Source organism: Camarhynchus parvulus, chromosome 4 (genome assembly GCF_901933205.1).
Source record: "Camarhynchus parvulus chromosome 4, STF_HiC, whole genome shotgun sequence".
In the NCBI taxonomy this organism is placed as follows: domain Eukaryota; kingdom Metazoa; phylum Chordata; class Aves; order Passeriformes; family Thraupidae; genus Camarhynchus; species Camarhynchus parvulus.
Genome location: NC_044574.1, coordinates 49,885,421 through 49,911,558, shown reverse-complemented (window position 1 = coordinate 49,911,558; position 26,138 = coordinate 49,885,421). Strand labels below are relative to the sequence as shown.

Below are 26,138 nucleotides of genomic sequence, written 5' to 3'. Positions count from 1 at the left end.
CTCCTTCCCAATCCAACAATCCACTTTCTTTCTGCATCTTGGACACATTCTCCTCCCCTTCTCCTTCTCAGGCCCCAGCACTGAGAGCAATGAAACCTCTTGCAGTTAGCTGAAGGGCAGGGATGAGGGTATCAGCCAGACTGAGGATATTGTAGCAGTCTGATCTCCTCTGTACCATGAGGGGCCCTTGCACAGCACAAGTCACATGGGTCACACTCACTGCTGCATCTACATCCCTCATATTTCACAGGCAGCTTGTTATGAACCCCAGGTTCAACACACAGATTCTCACAAGAAATTTCTCTTTCTTTGTGATAGGGAAGTAAAATGTTAGGCTACATCCATATGAAAATCAGTACTTTCATGTTACGATTTTTAGCAACAAATGTTTTGAATTTTAAAAAAACACAGCCAGCAAGCACCAGAGACTGAAGAGCTGTAACGTGTTAAAAGCTAAGTGCTTTCCTGGTAGTCTGACACTGGATAACACCTTCCTGTCCAAAATACATTTTAAAAGCTTAACACAGTTAAACAGAACAGACAACATGGCATGCTCCATAAATGAGGAATGTCAATGTAAGTTGCCAAAGGTACTTACAAATTTGAGAAGAAAAGTGTTTTCTCGTAAAGCTCCAATGCATCCTGCGAATCCCAAAATGAACATAACTCCTCCTACCACTAGGAAGAGCCAAACAGGATCAAAGCCTCCCAGGTCAGTGATGGAGGAGATGTTGGACAGCACTCCCTGAGAAAGAGACAATGCCAAGGGATAAAATGTATGTTCAGCTTTCTGTTGTACAAATTCTGCCTGCATTTTTCTTCTTAAAAAAGGAAGAAGACTACAGCAAAATAAATGTTCTGCAGTACAGCAAGAAAACACAATTAAGAAAATCTTTGTATCCCAAAAGAGAGAAAAAGTGCAATTATGTGGAATATTTCTGAATCAATATGTGAGTAACAAAATGTTCTTGAAGAATTCTCTGTGAGAAACCTACAGGGAATTTTCTGCTTATGTAGCTATAAGAAGTAGTCTGCCAGAAACAGATATTTGAACAAAACTTAACTCACTGTCATTACCCATGCTGAGACATATTTTATGTATCATATACATCATCTATGTAAACACACAGTAACATGTTATATAGAAAAACTGTTAAAAGTAATAAAGCCACCTTGAATTTAGTATTTATTCTCAGTATTTACAGCAATTGTGAGAAATTACAAGTGAGCTCCTAGGTTGCAGTATCTTGCAACAGAAGTTTTTCAACAAATTTTGACAAACTACATAATCTGGCCAATTCAACTTCAGGCATCTACAGTGCCAAAACCTCATTCTAGAAATAAAGTATGGCTACCGACTAATTAGCTAGCAAGAAGAATTTGAAAATATCAAAGTCTCTTAGTTGGATGAAAGACAATTTAAGAACTTGTCTTGGGACATGGTTTACAATAACTTAGAATAGACCTATCATATGTTAGACAACATATGCTGTGTTTTAGATATGACAGTCAGCACAGTCTGCTTGTAATGCCATTTCTGCCTTGAAAGCAAAGCTTGGGTTGCGACACCAGCAATCCTGAGGAACTATTAATTTTTTGAAGACATTTTAGGCAGAGTTTGGCTGATGTTGAACAGATGGGCCATATCAAGAAACAAGTACAAAGTTTACCCTATTCCAGTGAGTTTGCACAGGAACAAGTAGAGTTTCCTAAGGCTTTTCAGCAGAAAAAAAATGCTGATGTTTCACTATTTCTTCATTCCCCTCCCCAGTGCTGTAGGTCAATGCAAAGCACTCTGCTATGGCTCCTCACAGAATCCTGAACTCTGGCTGAGTGCTTTGGACTATTGCTTCCTCTAACTCCTGCACAATGCTGTGGCTCGAGAAGCAGCAACAGAGATCTCTAAATCTTCAGCTCCTTATTTGCAAAACTCCACAGTTCATCCTTTTTCTCATTCCTGTTCATACCTCTTCATCTCTTTCAAATAGTCCCAACATAGCAAGAGGATGCAACCACAACTTCATTTCCAGAAGTTTAAAGTAACATTGATAATGATGACTGTTCACAGCTGTGGCTTTAAACCAGTGATTTTATTTATATACACACACATACTCATTTTGGACCACACAAAACATATCAATTGTCATGTAACCAATATCTCTAACACATTACTCCATGTAGTCTGCACCCAATTTCATAGAGTTTCCCAAGCAAAACCTGAGCAAGCAGTAAATATAGACAGTACTCAAAGCTTTTAATTCTGCAGAAAAGGACAGAGTAAATAAAATATACATGTGAATTTCACCAATGCACACATCAAGGAGCCTTAGAAAAGGCCAAAACCCAAAGAAAAATCTGACTACAACCCAATTCTAAAATACCAACAATGATCCAACAGCATGAATAACACTTGCTAAGTATATACTTTTCCCTCCTACTAGAGAAGGCTATTGCCTGATAGGGGTGGGAAAAAAAATCACATTCATCACTTTCCTCCTACATCATATAGTACTAGCCTTACTGACATTCATTAAAAAAGCAAAGAAGAGATGTAAGGAACAAGGTAACACAACTCAGAGCCAGCACTGCTATCAAAGAGGAGCAGCTGGCCTGTCCCTTTTTCTGGTACCATCTCAGTGAAGAGACGATACACACCAAGATGAAATGAACACTTACCCAACATGAACGCTTACATCAACTTGTGCAAAAGTTTTTCCACTACTTTTGTTTCATTATATTTGTTATAGAAAAGAAATCCAAGACACCTTTCTGGCTAAGAATAACAAGCAATATAAACAGGATAATCCAACAACACAACACCTTTGAAAAAAATCAAGGACTTGTCCCTACACAAGTCAAGAAGCATGAGCTCTGCCTCAAGGGGAAAAACAAGTACTAAAATTATTTCTTCACAAAGTTTTAAATTCCTTTTCTCTGTGCTTACATAGTTACCATAAATGAGAATAAATTCTGCCCTAAAGGAAGCACTACTACTCTTTTCTTTTAACATTAGCTTATTTTTGAAATAATGGACTGTGGTGTAGTAGAGTGAAAAAAACTAGCCACTGGAGAAAGGATGTTGCCTTTGTTATTACTTGTATTTATTTTTTAAAAATCAAAAAAGATGAAGATTTAAGTCTCTCTACATAAGACACTGTTGTCTTTCCTTAAAAACAAAGTAAACATAATCAAATCAACAAAAAAAAAATCAAAGCAAATTACTATGCTAAATCAACTTCTTTCCATATGAAAGTAGTCAAATTCAAATGAAAAGAAATCCAAGTAAAATTCAGTTCGCAATTGTGGACAACACTGTTAGAGAGACAGTCATAATACAAAAGTGGTAGTGAGAAACACACCACTTTGCATTTTGTTACAGTCACATTAAATTCTATGGCAATAAAATTTATCGAGCCAATTTCATGCTGCTTTTGCACTCTTGCCTTTTTTGCCTTTACTTGATTTTCTAGAACTGCCAGGCTCTTAGCTGCCTGTAATGCCACATGTTGGCTGGCCACTCCTCAGGATAGCTGTGATCCAACACAAAATGCATAGATCAACACAGGCTTTACCTGCCATTGTTTGCTGTCCTTGGAAAGCACCTTTATGTGCATCTGTTGCTAGTCCACATATGGCAATCATAAGCCTAACTTGGATGAATCCCAAATAACACATCCTGACAATGCAAAGCACATACTGCTTAATTCTCATTTTGCTCCATATGCTCTCTGCATATGAACCTCAAGTTAGCAGAATTCTGTAGAGACATCTCAGGATACACAATCTTCAGAGAGGTTTTGTCAATAAAACAATAGCTAGCAGTGGGAATGAGAAATGCAGACAATGCTCTGTGATTACAGTTCAAGATATGCAGTAGTCTAATAGAAGATTACTGCTTCCTGCTTAGAATACAATTTTCCAGTCTTGTATACTCTGAACACTTACAAATAAGCTCTCTGAAGATGCAGCAGTGCAATACCCTGAAGAAAAGCACATTTTGCTTCAAGCAGCAGGGCAACAACTGGAGAATAATATCTCACTTTATATTGTTAAGAAGATCTAAATGTACTCTAGGCACACACTCTTCCTATCCACTACAAGTTTCTATAATGCCTACTACACCTACTACCACAATATCTTTTTTTTTTTTGGTTGCAACAGCTACTCCTGGGAAAAGTTTGACACAGATGTACAAACATCTGGTAGTGACCAAGATGGGTCTTCAACCCATCTTTAGCAGAAGGCAACATTTCCAGAGGTGCTTGAGCAGAGGATCAGTAATCTCATAATCTAACACTGCACCCTCCATAACATGCTCTGAATTCTCAGGCTGATCAGTCATGGAATTTTTGGTGTCTGTCCACTTCACTCATGCATCAATGCAAGACCTAAACAAACCACCTGTAAATACTTTAAAGTAAGGCTTTCTACAAATGCAAAGTATTTTTCCTCAGCTACATTGCTGCAGTTGCCCATGATAACCACGACTGTTAAATTGTTGCAAGTACTCTGATACTTTAATATCTAAAGGAGGAGCATTTTTTTCCTCCAGACGTATTCCCGTTTTGAAGTACAGTTATTTTTGAGGTACACACACATCACTCAGTAGTTTAGGCCTGTGTGTAATCTGTATTGCCTGGAAATGCTGTTTGTACAAAGCTACATACTCAAGTAATTTACTTTTCACTGTGGTGTCAACCCAGGGCTCTGCTGTAGTCCCACAAGGAGAGCCAGCAGGACATGTTCCCTGGCTGATCTCCAGCTCATCTGTTTGCTCTGCTCCTCCACCCTCCATAGAGCCTGTTGTACATTACAGTCCATGAGTGGCTATTTAATATTTTAATCCAATGCAAGCCAAAGTTTATTTGGTGTACTGAAACAACAAAAGCATCATCCATAAGTGAACTAAAATAAGCAACAGTAAAGTTGTGGAAAAGTTCCTTTATTTGTGAAATGTACTTCAATCATTAGGATATAATGATGCATGGATGGAACAGGAAAGACTGACCCCACATTTCCACCCCACTCCAAATTCAGGAGAAGTCAAATGAAATGGTTAGGACCTGGCTCTTTTCCTCAACTCAAGAGTGCATTCCACCCAAAAGTAAATGTGAGACAACCAAGCCAGGCAGAGCAAACTCCTGCAAAACTGAAGTCTTCTCCTCCTGATATGTGAGCACAGGTAGGAAAAAAAGCCTGAGAGACGCCCGACAGGTCCTCAGGTCATGTTTTCCTCATGGCCAGAGCCCTCCACACTACAAGCAGAATCTCATGCATAGCTAAAGGGAGAACAAGGCAAAGGGAAAATGCTGGTCATGAACACAGAAGCTCATGAATGCCCCTCCTGATGTTGTAGCTGCGCGATAGTTTGCCTTTATCCCATCAGTAAAGAATAAGGAAGCAACAGTTCCATACAAAAGCAATAAGGGTGCACACCTCACCCCTTCTCCATCTTGTACTCTAAGATCATCAGAACAGCGTGTACTGCGTTCCAGAGACAGACTCCTGGCTCCAGTTCCTGACTTTGGTGCACGTCTACATTAATATTTCAGGTCATACCCAGCAGTCCTTTTGAAACGATCACACACAAGCTGCTCTTCAGCTCACACCTAGAACAATCTCAGAGCACACAGACTGGATTACTTATAAATGAAGATGTGGCCCTGGAACACAGCTCATGCTCCAAAACACTAGCAAGAATTCAGTCCACAAGATCACACTAGAACTAGGTAGAAAAGAACTCAAACCTTTCAAAACCTGCAGTGTGCAAGCTGGATCTTCAGCACCACTTCCTCTCCTGCTGGTCTCCAGTGCCTGCATTTAGCAGTAAGAGTCCTCACAGGCTGAGCCCAAAGCCAGACACACATCTTGGCTGCAGCAGTGCTGTCACATCTACACAACCTGATGTGCTCCTGAGCTCCAAAGGGAGTCACAAGTGCACTAACAAACCAGTGAAATTTCCAGAACAGCTACTGCTGTAACAGGCACAGTCGCAAAACTGCAAGACAAGGGAGAAAGGCTCCAAATGAAAGCACTCCAGGCAGCAGCAATTTTGAAAAGCTGACCCAATAGTGAAAATTCAAGGCATAATGAGCCAGAGACAACTTAGGAGAATCATCAGCCTAAGAAACAAAGAGGTGATATAATGAGTGTATATGGAATTTGGCCCACAGGATGCATCTAAAAGAAGGAAACTCAACACTACAGGAGGATGGAAGAAACCCACTATTTCTTATTTTCCATTTCCTCCAAGATGGGGGAAAAAAAACTTCTCTGCTGCAATATCTCATTACTGGGAGGACAAAACAAAAACAAAACTAACAAAACCAAACAAACAACAAACAAACAAAAAAGCGCCCCACACCATAAATCCAGGAAATGCAGGAGAAATGCAGAAAAAGAAACATCAATACAAGATCTTCTGAAACATCACATTTTTGCAAACAGAGGTTTAGCCTTTCCACAGGCTTGTCTGCAGGACTTAGTATCACTGGCAAACAGCAACATCTGGGAGGTGATGGTAAATAAAAGTATTTTCAAATGCATGATTTTAAAACAGAAAAATGTCTCTGCTTTGTTAGTCATAAACTCCATGCAGTTCCTCCATGCTGTGCATCTGAATGAACATAGGGAACAGAACAATACTCATTGAAACATGCCAAATTAATTGGACTGCAGAATTTTGTCTCTGCAAGCAAGAAACTAGGTGGGGGATGTTTACAAATCTCATTTCTTTGATTTTTGTTGGTTTTGCATTTCCCACAGCAAACCGTACTAGCAGCAGAACTTTATTTTTCAAGTGTCTAAGGGAGGAGAAGAACTAGTCTAACTTTCTTGTGCTGACAAAGCAGAGTTCAAAAGGTGAATAACTGGTATAAATACATACAAGATACTGATTTTTAGACTTGTTAGGATTAATGACTATAAAGTGTTGGAACACTAGTAAATCATTTAAGAGCCTGCCTGTTTAGATTATATATCTTTATGTACTGAAATTTAAATTAATTTAAATTTCTCTTCTTCTCTCTTTCTCTTCTCCAGTCCTATAAAACCCACACACAGCCCTGTCTCAGAGACAAGATATAGGCTTTGGGTATCCTTCAGCCTATAAGAAACATAGGATACGTGCAGTTTCCTTGTTGGCAATAATTTTTGGAAGAACTGTGTGATTTTGGAAGAACAACAATTATGGAGTGACTAGTGCATCACTCCCTCCTGCTGTCAGCCACTCACTGATACAATAAGAGAAGTGAGAATTTTTTTCTTGAAAACAACTTTAGTTTTCACTTCAGGGCAAGGAGAGACAGGTTTGATCTAACAAATTGTGATTGTTTCCATGTACAGAGTTTAACTTGTCCAAGAACACCAAAGCAAACCTAAATAACCTTAGACAAGTGAAAGTCTATCTTAAAACTTCAGACCCAGATTTAGAGCTCCTGCTCACTAAGAACACTATGCTGGCACCCAGAGATACCATACTGGTACTCCCAAACTGCACACAACTTGACTTTTGAGCGGAAGCAACTTATTGTTATGCTGATTTAACTGGAAAACCTGAGAAGCCAAACTCATGTACATTGTCAGCTTCTTCCACTTGTCCCTCTTCATTTCAGTCAGCTTCATACACAAATGACATTTAATCAACAAAATTTGAAAGATTTCTTCCCTACTTTAGTTTACCTTACTTTTGCCATCTCCTACTTAAGAGTTTACCCCAAAAGCACAGTGCTTTCCTTCTACAAAGTCCCTCTCCATGGACAATCTTATAAGGTCTCAGAAGACGTAACAGGAATTCATCACTTAGGCTCACTACTCTTGAACACAAATCTCCTGCAGGTAGCCAGGAAGCTTATTTTCCCAAGTGCCTACTGGTATCACATCACAAACAGCTCAAGACCGCAATATCTAATACATACAACCAAGGAGGGAAATGGACATTTTGTACAAGCTTGGTTTATTTTTAAAGAGTCACCAGAAGACATGACTTGAAGTGGTTAAGAAAAACAATTAAATATAAACATTTCTCCCTGGTGCTGAGCAAAAGTGCTGTAAGTTGCTGAGGTTTCACACAGACTCTTTGTATGCTAACAATGTTCATGTCACTGTTGCAGGGAGGAGGGGGGAAATCGGCTGCCATGGATGAACGATTTAATGGTACAAGCCCAAGCCTGGCATGCCCGAAAACACTGTGAGACTGTGACCTATACAGGGCCACCATGTATAGATAGCTTTATTCATCCCCAGAGCTTATTGCCCCCACCCCACCCCCAGCTCTCTTCCAGGTTCATGGCTCAGAATGCTAATTGCCCGGCTTTTGTCTAGGGCTGGCTCACTGGCTGTCAAGCCAATTCTATTGCCTGCTTGACAAATGAGCTCTTTTGCCTCCCCGCAAAGGCCTTAAGGAAGGCCACAAGACTGGATATTGTGCTTTTCTTCTTCACAAGAAAGTTTAAAGGGAAGAATTCAAGCCAACTTAGCAAAAAAAGAAAAACTAGGCACCAAGTCCACAAATCTCTACCAAATTTTTTTTAACCAGCAGCCAATAGGACCGCTGTGAAGTCTGGATTATTTTTTTTACACCCTGCAGTTTGAATGTGACCTGGAACACTATCTTTTTACCCTTAAAAGATTCTGTGAAGCAACAAAAGTATATACAAGTTGATGGCCAGTCTATAAAACCACGCAGCTGTATATAAAGCCACACAATTTAAAACAGAAGTTAATCAAAATCCTCCCCAGCACCAAATTAAGTTTACAGTAGGAGTCCTGAAGACCTACTCCTGCACAAACCCCTTTCAAATTTACAAATTACACAACAGCAGCGTCAAATTCAAGTTTGATAAAGCCAAGTTCATTGAGACAGCAGCAAGTCTTCATAGAATGGCTTTAGTCATCTGGCCACCTAGCTCTGACTGCACAGAACCATGTCCTGATTGCTTTGGAAAAATCTCCAAAGACAGAGACTTCATTCAAATCTTCTCTAGGCAAACTGTGCCAGTACTTGGTCATCCTCACATTATTAAAAAAAGGTGCTCCTTGATGTTCAGGGGAAACACCACTTGTGTTTAATTTCATGCCTATTGCCTTTGTCACTGGGCACCACTGAAAACAGTCTGGCTCCATTCTCTTTGTGTTCTTCCTTCAGGTACTTCCATACATTAAGATTCCCCCAGCCTACTCCTCCCTGGACTAAACAGTTCTCTCAGCCTTTCCCTGTAGGAGAGAAGCTCCCATATCTTCATCATCTATTCAGCCCTTTGCTGAATTCTCCACTATGTCAGCATCCCTCTTGGGCTGGGGAGCCCAGAACTGGCCTAGGTGTGGCCTCACTGCTGCTGAATAGAGGGGAAGAATTCCCTTCCTCAACTTGTTGGCAACACTCCTAGTACAGCCCAGGACACATTCGCCTTCTGTGTCACCAGGACACAGAGCTGGTTCATGGTTTGACTTTGTGGACACCAGGTCCTCCTCTGAGAAGCTGCTTTGCTGTCCTGGGGTGTACCATTACAACAGCCCATAATGCCTAAGGGATATCCATCCTAGCCCCAGGCAAGCAGCCTAGCTAGACAAGTGCTTTTCAGTTATGTTACGGATCTCTCAAGCCCTGGGCTTCACCTCCTTGGCTTTCATCTTCATCTCCTCATCAGCAGTAAGAAAACTCTGTCTGGGATCTAACTGATCTGCCCTCCACTAAATAACACAGGGTCTATGAATACCTGGAACTTGATCCTGCTGACAGCAGCTTTTGGCCACTGCCTGTCCTCTAAAGAGCTGAGTGAAATAAAAGACTCAAATTGGTTTGCAACAAGTCAATTTTTTCATAGTTCTTCTACCAAATTCAAATTTGTCTGTGCTCAAGAGCTCTGCAGTTCAGCTATACCTATACAGCATTTTGATTGTTACAACTATGAACTGAAACACTCCATACTAAGAACTGCAGAATAAAACAGTTGAAGAAGGTGGGAAACATGATCATTTTTCAAGGAAAAACCCATGCTTTAAACCAATAAACAGTATTTTATTTTACTTGTTAGTTTAGAAAGAAACCTAAAAATCCTACTACATATGGACACTGAGTTAATGCATATTAAACTGTGGTGGTTTTACTTGCTTGTCTTAAAACAACACGGCATTTTCTCCCAGTTTCAGAATCTGATTAAAAATGGTTTAAGATTACTTGATAACAGATATCCAAATCACACATAAAAACAAGAGCTTTGGCTTCTGGCTATTAGCAATTATGAATTGAATGCATTTTCCCTAGGAAAGGGTACATACTTTCCCACACAGAAAATATGTAAACCCTAACAAACCAGAACACCTTCTAGCTGCTAAGACTGGCATTCTTTAGACTTCAAACACTACAGTTGTTTTCCCTTTACCTGCTCATTCACTCTAAAGAGGAATCATTTGTGTTACCTACTGTAATGATACAAAAATGTTCAAATCTCCTCTGTAAAGCCACTCTCTGGAACTTAGACATAGGTACAAGCTCTGAGAGTGTGTTCAGAGTATTAAATAAAACATGTTTTTACATCTTTGCTGAATAAAAAGAGTCACAGTACCTCTTTCTAAGCCTATCTGAGCTATCCAACATCAGTATCATACGGCATACATATAAATATAAATATATATGTCTATGTATGTATATGTGTATGTAAATACACGTATACATCTACATAGGTGTACATGGTGTGCAGTAATTAATATCTCATTACCATTTGTGATGATCTTCCAAGGTACACACACACAGCAATTAGAATATAAGTTAACAACCCAAAATTTTTCCTGAATTTTTTAGAGGCAGAACTCTGGAGCTTCCAAATCTGTTATTTGTTCTGCTGCAATTACCAGTTATTATGTCTTAAGTGAAGATCAATTTTTAACTTACTCAGTGTTTTCCATTAAAAGAAGAAAAACTTGTTATGCAACTGAATAACAGCATTGTTAACAGCCAGATTTTATTATTTTTAATCTTTTAAACAAAGAAGAAAAGGAAATAGGGACTTTAATTTCAGCTGTTGTCTTTTAGCAAGCCAAACTCTACATCCAGTAATCCAAGACATACTGACTAGTTTCGTAAATTACGCCTTGACATTTTATCTTCTTCCCCATTTCTGCAGTAAGCAAACTAAAAATTAGGCTCTGGTTCAGAAATGTTTTCTCTTTCCCTGCCCGCTCACTCCACACACACACTTCCCATTTCAAAGCTGATTTTAGAGTCTTGCAACAAAGGGTGTTCTAGCAGCCAGTTTCATTTGCTCAAGAAAAAACAACAGTTATTCTGCCTCAGGTTTGCATTGGCTTGCAGGGCTCATTTTGATTTTCACTTTTTGGGTTTGCTTTTTAAGAGGAACAGCAATTAACTGCTATGTTAAGGCAAAGCCTAGGTGGGTATTTTTCAGGAAGCTGCCTTCTAAGACAGGCAGGCTCCCCCTCCCTTCCCGGGAACACACTGCCCATACTGCCCCAGCAGGGTGTTCTGGTATCTGAGCTGCAGCCAGTGTGCAAGGATTGAAATTATTCGTTTATGGGCAAGTGTCAGCCACCACTTCTTGCCAAGGTATTCTTGGGAAAGATTGCAACCATGTTTCTCTAAGTGACCCAAGCTAAGGTTCTTATTGGACAGAGAGGCTTGATTTTGTTCCCATAGAAACTGTGAACACAAAATATGCAGCATATTACTGTTTCAATATTTCATCAGAAAAAGAGAGAGAAAGAGGAAAAACAAACTTTGGTGCTATATTCAACTTACCTTTTCATTCCATGCCCACAATCCAATCCCAAGAAATGCTATGCCAAGGAACTAAAGGAAAATGAAAAAAAAGAGCAGGAATTAGAAATCAGTGGTGGTTTTTGTCTGTTGTTTTTTTTTTAAAGATACATATTGACTCATCTGCTCTGTTGGATAATAATTTTATCAGGACTGAGGGGCGCTCAGTGAGAGTTTTACAATACGTATCTGGTTTATTTTACAATTCAACTATTTTCATTCGAAGAATTAAAACTTGCAGAACTCAGGGATGTCCCACACAGGAACAGTAGATGCAATAGGCGTCACTTTATCAGTACGGAGCACACAAGGTTCTTTCTGAGTTTGTAGGACTCAAAGCAAACTCCACAGTCAAACAACATTTTTGTTTGCTGTTTTACTATTGCATCACCACTGCCTACACAATGCAATTGCCCTCTCACCACTCTCCCAGTAAGAAAGTGTTTAAAAAAAATCCTAAATACACATTTATTATCAGTTTTAGCAATGCTGTCCATATAAAATAACCCATCATTTCTGAGGGGGAAAAAAATAATAATACTGGTTTTAAAGACTAAGAGTTTTTAAAAGCCCTGCAGCTGATATTTGATAACTTTTCTGATACTGTTTCATAAGGGAAGATCCATTTCCTTTCTCCCCCAAGGGATTCAACAGCACTAAACTCAAGAGATGGTCTTTCTCCCATGATGAAAAAGGGACCAACCACCTTTGATTTTGTTACATCCATGTTCTCCATTCCACTGAATAGTTTAAAATGCATCATTTCCCTCCAAATCTACAGGGATTCCATACAAAAGCTACACTAATGATCAGTGAAACAAGCAAAACAGGCAGAAGAAGCACTCCATCTCCAAACATCATTAGTGCATATTTGGCACTAGACAGTATCAATCACGTAACATGTTTAAAAAACATTTAGTAGATGTCTGAGCACATCTCTAAATGTCCATCTGCCCAACTTGCATATCTGATTGTATAAGTGCCAACTAAAAAGAAAACTATTTTCACTGTAGTTCCAGGGCACGCAATAGAATGTTGCTCAAACATAAAACTGATTTTCTTTGTCATTTCTCTACACTGCAGTGTACAGACTTATTCTGGCACATAAGTACCCTTTCTCTTAAGATCTGTGTAAACAATGAAGAATCCTAGTGATTTCTCTTTTGCAAACAGAACAAAAGTGCTTTTCTGTTGAAAAGTGGGAGGAGGCAGGAATATAAACTTTTAAACCTTTTCCAGAAGTGATTTCAACAGTTTCAAACAAAGACTCCTTCCTTACAAGCACTTTTTTTGAGGGGGCAATTTTAGCTTTGTATTACAAAGATATCTGTAACTCATTATCAAGCGAAATACACTCACTACAATGCCTTGACATTCCCAAACACCCCCTGCATTTCTGTAACTTTCTCCTCCAAGCGTGCTGTGCCAGCTACCCAAAGTACCATACATACTGGGAACAAAACTTTTCCTTTTTGACTTGAAGAGTCATGACTGTAAATCTGAACAATACTTGAAGCCACCATTCTTCAAAGGAAACTGTTGAAGGCTTGGCTGCATTTTAACAAAAGATAAATGGAATTTTTTCTTAGATAGGAAGCAGGATTGCTGGTCAAGAAAGTCTTATTTCAACAGCCTTCATTATTTATAAAGTACAAGATGTGGATTTGAGAAAGTCAGTACAGCCTCTTCTAATACACCACATAAAAGCTAAAAAAAGGTCTTCCTACCTGTATCAAAACTGCTTTTTTCTATGGTTATAACACTGCCAAAAGATTGTGTGTAATCTTCCTGACTGCAGTGATTATTTGAAACTTGAGATAGAGCTGTTCAAGTTTCCAAATCTCTCTCAGACAAATGCAGCTTTTTTTGCAGTAACAGGCTCCTTTCCTTCTTTCTTACACAGCCAAAGGCACCACAGCTGAAGGAACGGGGGATTATATATTATAAAAATCCATCAATTTCATTTGGAAGGGGCAAATTGTTATTTGTAAAGGGGGACAAAACATTATGCTTTGTGAACAGATTAGTATGGTTTTGAACAGAACAAGCATGGAAAACTAGAATTTGATCAGTGTATATGAATGTAACTTTTACAATCATACATATCAGCTGCAGGTCTGGCTCAGCTTCACTGACTTTATATAAATTTAATCCAGTCACATGTCCTGATCCTTCAGCAGAACTTGAGACCTAAGGGTAAGATTACCTCATGGCTTGCAAAAGTTGACTTAAGAGTAAACTACACAGGTCTCAAGCCAGGTCGAGCTCACCCCGGTTACAGACGGGGCGATCAGACTGTACTGTGCTAAACTGAAGCACCTAAAAACCAACATTGTCTAGCTTCTGTCAGAAAACGCAGAAAACTCAGTTCTCAGAGTTTCCAAAAGGGTAAGAGAATTACATGCTGCTCTGTCCTCTCCATATCCTAACCCAGAAATGCTTTTTTGAGCAGATGAAGAACAACGAGCAAGATCCATTAGGAGAAAAAGAATTCAGAATGGAATCATGAACTCTATCACAGGATACTGTGGAAATCAAAAGCTTAATAGCATGCAGAAAAAAAAAATAGGTAATTAACAGATGGCCCATAGCTATTGAAATGTGATTCTGATGCAGTTTCTGTCTCAGAAAGTTTTTACACTGACACTCATTGGGAGATTGAAATCAGGAAAAGATTGCTGCATGCATGTTTTGTTGGTTAAATGCCTCTTGCCTTGGAGAAACTTTCCTTGCTCTACTTGAGACAAAATACAGAGGGAGGCAGATCACTCCCCTGAGCCCCTACAGTCACACCCTAGGAAGGGCCCACCTTGGCACAAACACGGCCTGCTATGGGGATAAAGCACACAGGAATGCTCTCTGCAACCCCACTGGCAGAAAACAGATGTTCATGAGAAGACTTAGACCTCTCACCAGGATTAACTTTGGATTCTCTTGACAATTATGAAAGAAACTCCTGCATAGCCTAAAATTATTTGGAAGAAATTCCAATGAGCAATAAAAAGGTGGAAGTTTACCTCATTATCAACAATTCATTTTACAGAGAAAAAGCCTCAATTCTCCACAGACATCTAATAAGACCATCTGGTCTAACTATAAATGGTCACTGCTGCAGAGCCTGTAAAATCTTGATTTCCTTTTTTTCTTTCCTTTTTTATACAATAATTTTCAGGAGTATATTAAAACATTTCTCTGGAGCATTAGCCTTACAAAAAACACTTGCATAGCAGTATTTTCTCAGCCATAAGTTTTCTATTCACAAACAAAACCCAAATGTTTTCATTTTTTTTTCTATAAAGATTAAATGTATTTAAAAGTAGAAGGTGTAGCAGCACTTGCACTGTTAGTGTGCTTGTGAAATTCACAGTTTTCCAAAGTGAATTGACCAGCATTTCAAGCTATACATATTTTATTCTCAGTCTTGCCTGCACGGAGGAAAAATATTGGTTTTTTGGTAAGGATGCATCATCGCACAGCACAGCACTGCATTTAAAGGCTATTGGGGCAAACACTAACAAAAAGGCCAGAAAACCTTTGAGAGGCACTTACTCGTAAACTGACCAGTGATTACTAAACATAGGGGACTTTTCACCTCAGCTGACATTCTTAAATAACTTGGCACCAGTTTTCAACTAAAAGGACGACAGCAGCAGCAGGCCAAGCAGTAAGACGTTGCTTAATGCGCCACCTGCATAAACCAGTGTACATTTAAGTGTGGTTACATTAAACACTTGTGAGAGGTGGAAGCCTTGTGCAGGCACCTCATTTCACCTTCCTTGTGACAACACAAACACACCAGCCAAAGCCTGCCAAAGCTGTCAGGGTTCAGAACCAGAGCTTTCTGGCTAGAGCTTTTCTGGTTTATTGAGGTGGGGGGCTTTGGGGGGTGTTTAAGTCCTGTATTTTTGCAGTGTTTGAGGTGCCTCCTCAATGAACTTAGTGCATGGTGTTAGCATGGAGACTACCAGGATTCCTACGGGCACTTCAGTGTTCCTGTATGCTGTAGGTTATTCACTGAGCAAGGCTTCCTGCTGTGATTCAAGCAGCACAGCACAGAGCACAAGCTACAGTGTTTTACCAACAGCACAGCAGTGATCAGGACAACGTGAAGTATTGCAGTTCACATCCTGAAATACAGTCAGGGAAACACATGGCTCCTGAGCTTTGCACATACATAAAGCAGCGCTGACAAGTTCCTAACTGAACTCTAAAACCCCAAATGTACAATTTTTCCCAAAGAACCTCCTCTGCAGCAGTCTGTGCTCAGACTCAAAGTTGTTTTAGCTGCAATACTCACCGCTTCTTTAAAGTATTTTACGCCAAATAAGTCCTTTTGCTTTTTAAGCCAGGGCAAAAAATTAGCTTAATGTATGTGTCAATTTTTATCTGTGTCAAAAAAGGATTTAGTTATTGGTTTTGTCCCTTGTTTGCTTTTAAGTAGCTCTGACAGAGAAAGAGCACCAAAGTAGAAATCAAAGTTTCACATAGTTTTCTTCTCTCCTTCGTGCCACTGAGGTGTACTCTGCTTAAAATATGCCACTTAGCATTCTCTCAAGCAGAACAGATAGGAGGACATCCTCTCTACTCTACAGCTTTCACCTGGACCAGTATCACATGGAAGGGAAGTACCAGAAGTCTGCTCTTGTTTCTGTTTCCATATGCCCCAGTTTCAATGACTTTTCCGTTCTCAATATAAATTGTTAAAGCATTTCATTTTCACGTGGCTAAAAAAGTGTGCTGATGAAAGGAGAGGCAAACTGCTCAAAGCACACCTATACATTTACACATCTATGCTAATGCTTTCTTCTAAAGCCCACTTCTTGTTTGCCTTGAGATTAGCAGCAAGAAAACTCCATGTACTACAGTCAGTGAATGAAGGTGCTGATGAAGATGCTGTGTAGGTGACTAATTACCATTTTAGTTCATGGCAACATTCAGACATAGAATACAGGACGTCAAACCTATTTCCATTTTATGTGCATTCTCTAAAAAACATTATACTGTATTTCACAGATAACTGTCTTGGTAAAATCTTTTCCTTCCTGATGCAAAACCCACACATGTGGAATTAAAAAAAAAAAGAGATTTCCCAGTTTCCACACATTTTTCTCAGCTAAAACAGAGACTTGACTGATTTTTATAGAATTATCCAAAGGAGAAAAACAGACCTGAGAACACAATGAGAAAAGCTGTCTGCTCTGTTCTGTAATGAAAAATTAAGCACACATGACCCCAATTTTCAGAGCAAGACACTATGGCTGTTAATGTATGTTTTGTTTTCACCGGGATGGGGTTTTCCATTTTGTCTGACAAGAAAGCAAGATATATATACTCCCCCCCACTGCAGCATCAATTGCCATCGGTTTCTTCCTGTCTTTTCCACTTCCTGAATTGTAAAAGCAAGACATCTGCTTTCTGTTACTGTTGTTCTGCGTATTTATTTTATTGCTTTCTGGTGGTGCAATTGTATGCATTGCCAATCAGTTTGGAGCAAGAGTCCCTGAAGACTAAAGTCCCTCTCCTCTTGTCCACAGAACTTGATATTCTGGAAAACACAAAAAGGAGAATGAATTATGCCCTGTTTCCCCTGCTCCAACTTTTGAACAACTCTTCTCGAGCCTAGACAAAATAAACTTAACTCTTTTCAAAATGCACACTTAGACTTTTCAAACTCAGGTCCTGATGCCTAAAGAAAATAATTTGGAGCGGATTTATTTTAAATAATAAAAAATTTTAACATACCAGTCACTTTGTAAAATTCCTCAATAAAAGCTTTTGGGAGTTTAACATTTTCGTTTCCAGCTCATTTCCTGAAACTAGTACCTTTTTCCCCGATACAAAAATCAAAGACCATTAAGGTAAATACCCCACCACTACCACACAGAAACTTTCAAAAAGCCTAGGGTTGAAGTAAGAGGATATCTCCATTCACAGTCACTTTGGTACACTCATGTCACACAGATTCCCATTCTTTCTCTTCTTTCTACTCTCTACTGGAATTTGTTTCACCACACTCTCTCTCTTTGGGCTCTACTTGAGCCCAAAAGACTTTGCAGAAAGACTGAGAAATCCTGCTGTACACACCTTTCCAAAGATCTCTTCCCCGCCTTTGCTTCTGTAGGTGTAGGTGTACAGTAGGTGTTTCGTGTCCTTCTGCTTTTCCTATCCAGCCTTGTTCTCATCAACACCGTCCCATCTCTAGCTTGGTCCTTGCCACTGCAACATCCATGACTGAAGTCGTTTTCTATTTGCAAAACCTTCCAGAAATTATGTAAGTGGTGCTGTAGCAGCATAAATGAACAGTATGGGCTTAAAATACAAACACACACAGTAGAAAAGTGTAAAATAAAATAAGATAATTGGGGAAAAAACCCTAAGCCTGAATTTGATATCCTCTATCATTACACTCATCATTTATCTTAGGCAGGTTGACAATGCAAAGTCTTCTCATTCTGGCATACAAGTCAGGAATAAGAAGAGGTATAAGGGCAAAGAAAGCATGTTTTGCTTCAAGTTGGGGTGAAGGGAAAAGGTCTGGAAGCAGAACTGCAAACGGGTTGTCCAGGTCTGTTTTGCTGCCCAGGGTTAGCAGCTTCCTCTTCTGTCTGTCTTCTTCCTGCTGCTGTGGCAATTTTTTTCATCCCAAACCTCTCAACCTGAGCTTCAGACTATTTAAGTGCATCCCCACCAAGAGTCTTCACATTCTTTTCCCGAAGCCACTGTTCCACTAAAATTCTGAAAAGTAACACCACACCCACAAAAATCCAGAGAACACATCCAGTGGCATTAGGAAATTGATACACAAGTGGCTCACTTATTCCAGTTGCACACAGTAAAGTTGTAACATCTACTTCAGGAATTTGATACACCAAACAGAAACAATCTGAGCTAGTCTTTTACCCTAGTAACAAATGGGCAATTACATTGCCTGCACAATTGATTGAACAGCTGAGAACATCAAAGAGTGCAGAGCCAGGAAACACAAACAGGTTGGCTTGTCAACGCAGCAGGATACTCCGAATGCTCAGCATTTCCTTTTGGGAAAGCAGACTCAGCTCCTAGCTGTGCTCACAGCCTGCAGAGAGGGAGTCCCAAAATCTTCTATCCCAGCTACACAAGCTGCCACATCCCAGGTTGTTTCATAGGAGAGTCCTTCTCAGAGATTTCATAGGAGATTCAAATGTCAGAGATTCATTCTCTTTGCTTTGCAGAGAAGCAAATACATGTGGAGGATGAGGGAGGAATGAGAAGACTGAAGCAGTCTAGACTAGACAGAGAGGCAAGTGAACACCACCAGCTTTACAGAAAAACTTAAGGCAAACAATTTAACTTTGCTTTCTACTTAAAAAAAAGGAAAAAAACCAACCAGCACAGAAAAGAATGAGCATCCAGCAAACGGTGAACACACCCCTAAAATGCAAATACACATGCAACTTTTCCTAGGAACTTTCACAACAGCTTTATTGCCTTTTCCATCCACCAAATGCTCATTCCTGGTTCTCCTTCTAGAGTCCCCCACAATAAAATGTTCAAAACCATTTGAAAGTTACTGGTACCACATATATGAAGAAATCATAGCTTGAAAAGCTAGGAAGTGAGTCAATGCAATTTCATAACATAGCAAAAGCCAAGTTCAGGTGTCCAAAATCCTGGCCCTGATATGATGTGCTTGTATAGCTTATCACACTTCTCACCTGACTCAGAGTTACAAATCCTCTAATGACAAATGCCCAAATGTATGGTATATGTTAATGCATGAAATAAATCAACTTACACCGAGTGTGGGGTGATGCAGGAGAGAAGCAGACACCAGAAGGGCTGTGGTGGGTTTATCAAGAGTTGACAGCCTACCAACACTTCACTTTACAAAGGTGCCCCAAGATGTACAGAAGCCAGCAGTACTTTGTCAACATAAACAAAAGCAGAACTTCAAAAGCCACACCCATGCACAACTTCATTTTTCAGAGAGATGCAGGGGGGAAAAAATAAAGCCAAATGCTAAGTAGGCAGGTATCTAAATTATTTTCTAATACCCATGCACAATTGTTATTAGCAATCTGGACACATAAAGACAAATTACAAGACACATATTGCATAAATACTGACCAGAATTCTTCATTGCTTTGCACTTCGTAGTCATTGCAAGAGAGGGAAATATCTTCAAGAGTAGTATTTTTAGCCAGTATCACCATTTCCTGATATTACACTAACTGCCCAGCCAGAAGTAAAAAATTCAGATTATGTATTAGAAATGGTTCTACGAACCTCTGAGTGCAGCTTCCAGAGACACTCGATGTCTGCTGACCAGAGCTTTGAGAAATTATTTTCCAGAAGTTAATTCAGCTCTGCATTTTGTCTTGCAGTGTGTTGCTTCTTACTAACTCTAGAGGTTACTGTACATAGATTAAACAAGTCTATTCACCAAATTAAGCTATATTTTTAATTATGCCAACATCAACCCATGCTTTAAATATCTATATTTATACGATAAGATATCTTTCCAATTTCCAATAAAAGTAAAATATGCAGGGATTGACATCAATTTGTCCTTTCTGCAATAGCACACTTCAAAAGGGCAAAGTAAACAAAACTGTGATTTGAATTTCTTTTCAAACACAAGCGACATGGAACAAACCGGAGGCAACAAATGGTCACAGCGCTGTTTACCTGAGGGGTTTGTTCCCAGGCAAAAGTTCCACAGTTTGGCACTAGAAAAAAGAAGGAAAAAAAAAAAGGCAGCTATAAACCAGCTGCTTGTATAAATGAAACAGACTGCTGACCCTTTGTCTGGTTTTCAGACAACACCAAAAGCATCTCTATTGTTTGTCATTCTTGAACGAGGTGCTGGGGACTTGACTAAACAAGGAGACAAAATCCTCTTCACTTCTGTAAAGATGCCCCTTCAGATCACAACTGTTTAACAGCCTGGGGTGGCCTTGCTGCTGACACCTTTGCTGGACTAGTGCTGAAGATACAAATACAATGCTATCATTGCAATTAATTTGAGGGTTAAACTTGCTTTAAGAATAAATGCATTGAAAAAACAGAACTACACTGGAAGATTTCCAGTTCACTATGACAGAGCCTACTCTTCTCATATAATTTCAGCTTAGCCAACATCATGAGCAGTATCACCTACATCATATAAAATGCCCATCTGCTTGCAAGTGCAAACTTTTATTCCCAGTTTTATTGACACTTTAAAACTATGGCTCCTGATGAATCCACCAGCTTACTGTTTGCACAAACCTTCTCTGCTTTGCACAGACACTAACAGCTGATTGCTCCACCGACACCCAGCAGTAAAACAAGGCCTAGAAAACGTCTTTAAGGGATCTGGAAATGTAATTGCAGTACATGCAGATGGCTCCCTAAGAGAAAAGCTATAAAAAGCAAGTGACTAAGACCCTTGTGCTGCAAAGCTGTGCTCTTGCAGTCAGTCAGTCTTTGCATACCACTTTTTCAAAACAACACCCCAACAAAAAAATCCCCAACAACTGTGCACAGAGGACTGGATTTGGTTTGACTTCATGACCTCACCCATCACTCCAACTTAATCTAGCAACTGCTATTCCTCATAGGAAAAGTTTCTCTCTTTCTGCTCAGCCCCAGAAGGGTTTCAAGGCACCAAGTACATGAGCAACACAAAGCAGTTATTTAACTATAAAAATATGAATACTTACTAACTATAAAAATATGAATAGGTAAGTTTCCATGCCTAGTTGGACATTATTATAAAAGTGAATAAAAGAAAGCATTTATTTTTTACTACTGAGTGCCAGCAGTAAAACTCATTTTAAAACTTCAGCTGTTTCCCATAGAACAGTCACACTGCACAGGATCTCAGAAGGGACATCCCCAATCCACACTCTCAACTCCAGCCTTCCAGGCAAAACCCACTACACTTGGCTTGATCAGTTGCAAGGTAAGATTTTCCAGAGCACTGCCTTTAAGAATCCCACAGAATCCTGTTGGAATAGCAATGTGTTAGGGCAAGCAGACCTCTGTCAGATTGAGGGGCTCAGAAAGCCTCCTGACCACCCCTGATAGAAGATTTCTCAGCACCAATAAAACAGTCAAGGATAGAAAGAGATCAAGAAATGTATGTTTTAACAAACCTGGGATAGAAATCAGGGCAAAAGCAACAGCCAGGACATTTCCTCAACTTTACTTAAAAGGCTTCATGTTCTAAAGAAGTACAACTCCACACTACAGATAATCCTATATATTAGCTAACAGATAATTCTAATGATGCATTTATACAGCAAAGAAAGTGTATCTCAGCTGCTAACAAGGGGAAATTGATTCCTGCTAAAAACACCAATGTCAAGAGGGTACTCTGGTAGAGGAAGGGTAAAAACTTGAGCGTAAAGGAGAACATGCACAGCATCAATCTGCTAAACCAATCTTGACAACTCTCTGTCTACACTGTAACTTTAATCCATGCTAGAAGAGAAAAGAAACATTTTGCAACACAAAAGTGCAGGCACAACACTACATAAAAAAACCAACTTATTTCCCTTATCTGAAAAATATTGCTTACGTTTCACCCAAAGTTAATAGCGTCAGAATTTCACTTTTCAGCCACTAACTGACAAACACAAGCAACAGGAAAGGATCCAACTTGAAAGGCATGTTTTCCCAGAGAAGCGTTTGGAAAGGAAACCACTCTTAAGAAAGCTTCTCCTGGTTTTCAGCCTTGCTTTTGTTTCAGAGCAAGTATATTTGGAAGCTGATTCTACATTTGAGAAGTAAATGCAAACAGAACAAAAAGTTCAACTGAGCATGAAAAAGCAGTATCAAACACATTTTTCCTGTTTTTCAATAATTCTATTTACTGATCCTCTTTGAAGCAACTGAAACAATTTGTATATTGACAAACATGCCCAGGAAAGTCCAGAATGCTCTGCCTGCCCTCTTCCATTTCAAAACACTTCAGCCTAGAAAATTTCCTCATTAACCTGTGCTATTGTTCATCCACTACAAGGATATGAGAAACCTTCCAAAGCATGAATTGTTTTCCTTTAACTGTATTTGCATTTAGATATTATAAGACATTTAGATATTTTTTAGTTGAGCTGAAACATCAGGAAACACAAAGAGACTTTTAAATCTGGTCCTTCCCTGCTACACTAACACTGCAATTAACCCTGCACTGGGCTACCCAGAGACAGGGTAAGAGAAGAGGTCTTCAACAACACACAGCTGTAGCAGCTGTAACCACGACTGCGGAGCTACCAGCAAGAATCCTTTCCAGCTACTCATGTCCTTTCCCTCACATGGTGAAGAAAGGTGACCACAAACAAATTGGAACAGCAGGAGGGCTGAACATATGGGACAGACAGATGGAATGAAATCTAACAATTTAAACACAGTGTCACATACTTAAAGACTAAGAAAATAACTGCTATAAGCTGAAAATTTATTCTCTGGAAACACAACAGAAGACAGCCTTGAAATTGCACGCATCAATCTGTGAGCTAGCAAGTTGATGGAATACAGAAAGAGAAAATACTTGACATTTAATACAACATTCTCAGAAAGAATGCAGCTGCTTTCTAAAGGTTTCCCTCACTTCCACCATCTCTGCAAAAATGTAAAATGGCCAACACCACCAGCACAGCTGTAGCATAAATGTTTGTGTGCTCTTCTTTCAAGTGTCACATTGCCACTGGCAGTGTCCAGCTGTAGGAGTTAAAGCACATGGGTTACAACTCCCAGTTAAACTCACCAATTAAACTGGGTTCTCAGGATTTTTGTAAATGGACCTGTAACACTTTGTATGGGGCTGGGCATGTCAGCATAAAACTGCACCTTCATTAACTACACTGAGACTTAAACACAGCTAGGAAGACAAGGCAGCCCAGAGAGTGTAGACTTAAATGCAAACACACAAACAGAAGCATACAAGATTACAGCCCCTAACTCCTTAGAGTGACAAGGGTTTTTTTTATTAAGGAACATGTTTTCAACATCTCAATCTGTGATTGCTGAACTCTTGGTCTCCCTAGTAAATCACCAGGCTTCTGTCACACAAACAGCAAGTAAGAGGGTTTTCTAGGATCAGGCCCATAATTGCCTTGCTCCCAAGTCACTCTCATTCATTCAGCCACTCATGATTAGCCCCTTCCCCTGAAAGCACAGCACACTGTTTCCAGCGTGGGGCCCGGTTCCTCAGTCTGTCCCATTTAGATGTGTCTGCGTAAAATCACCACCTAATTCCATGACATTTGGTACAGCGCTGACCCCCATTCACATGGCAGGCATGAAAGGAGCCCAGTGTAGTGGAACTGCGTTCCCGGCACGGCTGCGCTCTCCTGGCTGCCCTCACATGACCTCTGCTTGGTTTCTGTCACTGCCAAATGGGCAGAGCACACACAAGTGCAGGGTGGTGTGTCACATCCTCTCTCTCGATGCACCAAATCGAGCAATTAGACTCTACAGCAGGCACCCTCAGGGCATTGAAAAGAGTGAGCAAGGGGAACAGAGTGCGTGAAGACAGAGAGACACCACGGATTGCTTTTTGTCTCTCCTTCACTTAATCCAGTAATTAGCACTACCAGCTCTTGCCTCCGGCAGAGCAGAAGGAAAAATCCTCTATGAGTTGAAATGATATGTGCCAAATTAAGCAATGGGGTTGCCCCCTGCCTGCCATTACAGTCAATATGTATGATTTTTATGTAGTAACGCAGGACAACAGAGCCATCCATCGTTTTCTACGCTGTCAGTCTGGTCTATCACCAACTTGGTGGAGCTCCTACTCCTGCCTCTCCTACACAATTCCTACAAGATACAGATGTTTGAGACAGTGCTACAGGAACTTACCAGCCCCAGTTTGTAACATGTACAAGCCCCTGCACTCTCAACCAACATAATCACATTTCTGCACAAAGAGATTCTACTCAGCCACGAGAGCGCGTGGAGGCTGGAGCTGCGAAAGAAGCAGCAGAAGGAGAAAGCCCACACTCCACAGCATTCCAGTGACTAAGAGAGATTAGATTTGGCTGCTGGGTGAGCTGTCTGTCCCCATAAGACACTGCATCTATTATCTATCTAATGGCATGAAATACAACTAATTTTTTAATTTAATGTTCAAAAATATTACACTGTTTTAGTTCTCCGGGAAAAGATGCACAACAATCAGGATATACAAACATACCAAATTGTAGCACAATTCCCTCTATTTCCCTTTTGACTTTAACAGTAGCCAAGAACTACTAGAAGCTTTTGAAAATTCTCTCCATAATAATTGCTAATGTCCACAGTGCCTGACTTAAGAGAAACAATTTATTACAATTACCTTGTTGAAATTGAGAAGTGGACCAAAAAAGCATAATGGGAAACCAGTAAACTCTCCTTAATTCTGTTGACATTAATTCACATCACAGAATTAGAAGGCTAAAAATAGTACCTCTGTCTTTCAAGCCAGCTGCTCCATCTCCTCTTAAAATGTATTTTTATTTTAGAAAGAAAAAATTTAATGAGTATCCACCAGCTTTAGCAGATTTTCTGTTCCTTAAAATTGCATGCAATCAGTGTTACTAATGAAATTGATTTACCTCTTCATTTGAGAACAGCTACCTGTATTTTTCTATTCTCCCACAGTCTGTTTTTTTAAATGGTTATCCCCCTTGCAAAATTGGGGCATCTTATAGATCACAGATTCCCTGGAGAAGGAAAAATAAAGCGGTTTCACAAATACAGATTCTGTTCTTTTCATCAATTGAAGGATTCCCTCAATTCTTGGCTCCCAGTAAATATTAAATAACTTAATCCAGTTTCAGTCCCGATATTCATACACGCTTATAAAATACATCCATTTCTTTCTCAACAGATCTCACTAATCAATGTAACACAAACAGATCTTTCCTATTTCTGCCATAAAATCAGCAATAAATGGGAGCAAAACCAAAGACCCTAAGCTGTCTGATACTGTGTCCTATGCACAAGAGACTTCTTTGGCTACTTCCCATATATTTCTATGCAGCCCTCCCATAAGACAGGAGTGAAAAGCCTGGAGGTTTGCACCAAAGTAAGAAGACAGCTACTCTGTGTGTCAATCTCCACTGACAGAAGTAGTGCAATTAAGAGCTCAGCTTAAGCCTGACTTATACTTTCTACTTAATTCACTCTTCCAAATCCCATCACCAGGGGCTTTCTGAGGAATGCAGCCACCCCAGGTCTGCAGGGGCACACAAGGAAGGCAGTAAGACAGCTGACAAAATCACCTCAAACACACATATGTGTATGCTGGCCCCATGCAAGCATTTAGAGCTACAGACAAAAGATCTCTGCCACCATGCATGATCTTCCAGGGCAATGAGAGATACTAGTAAATGCAAAATCAGAACTTTGATACATTCTT

General features: G+C 39.8%; 1 protein-coding gene across 1 annotated transcript in view; it reads right to left on the bottom strand.

Moving 5' to 3' along the window:
- The window catches only part of TSPAN5 (tetraspanin 5), an 81,366-nt gene that overhangs the window by 11,454 nt on the left and 43,774 nt on the right, over nt 1-26,138 (bottom strand). Inside the window, exons 2-3 of the mRNA XM_030948431.1 lie at nt 11,756-11,806; nt 599-745 (exon numbers count right to left, since the gene is read on the bottom strand). Coding sequence (XP_030804291.1) covers nt 599-745; nt 11,756-11,806 — 198 coding nt within the window. The remainder of the gene's footprint in view (nt 1-598; nt 746-11,755; nt 11,807-26,138) is intronic.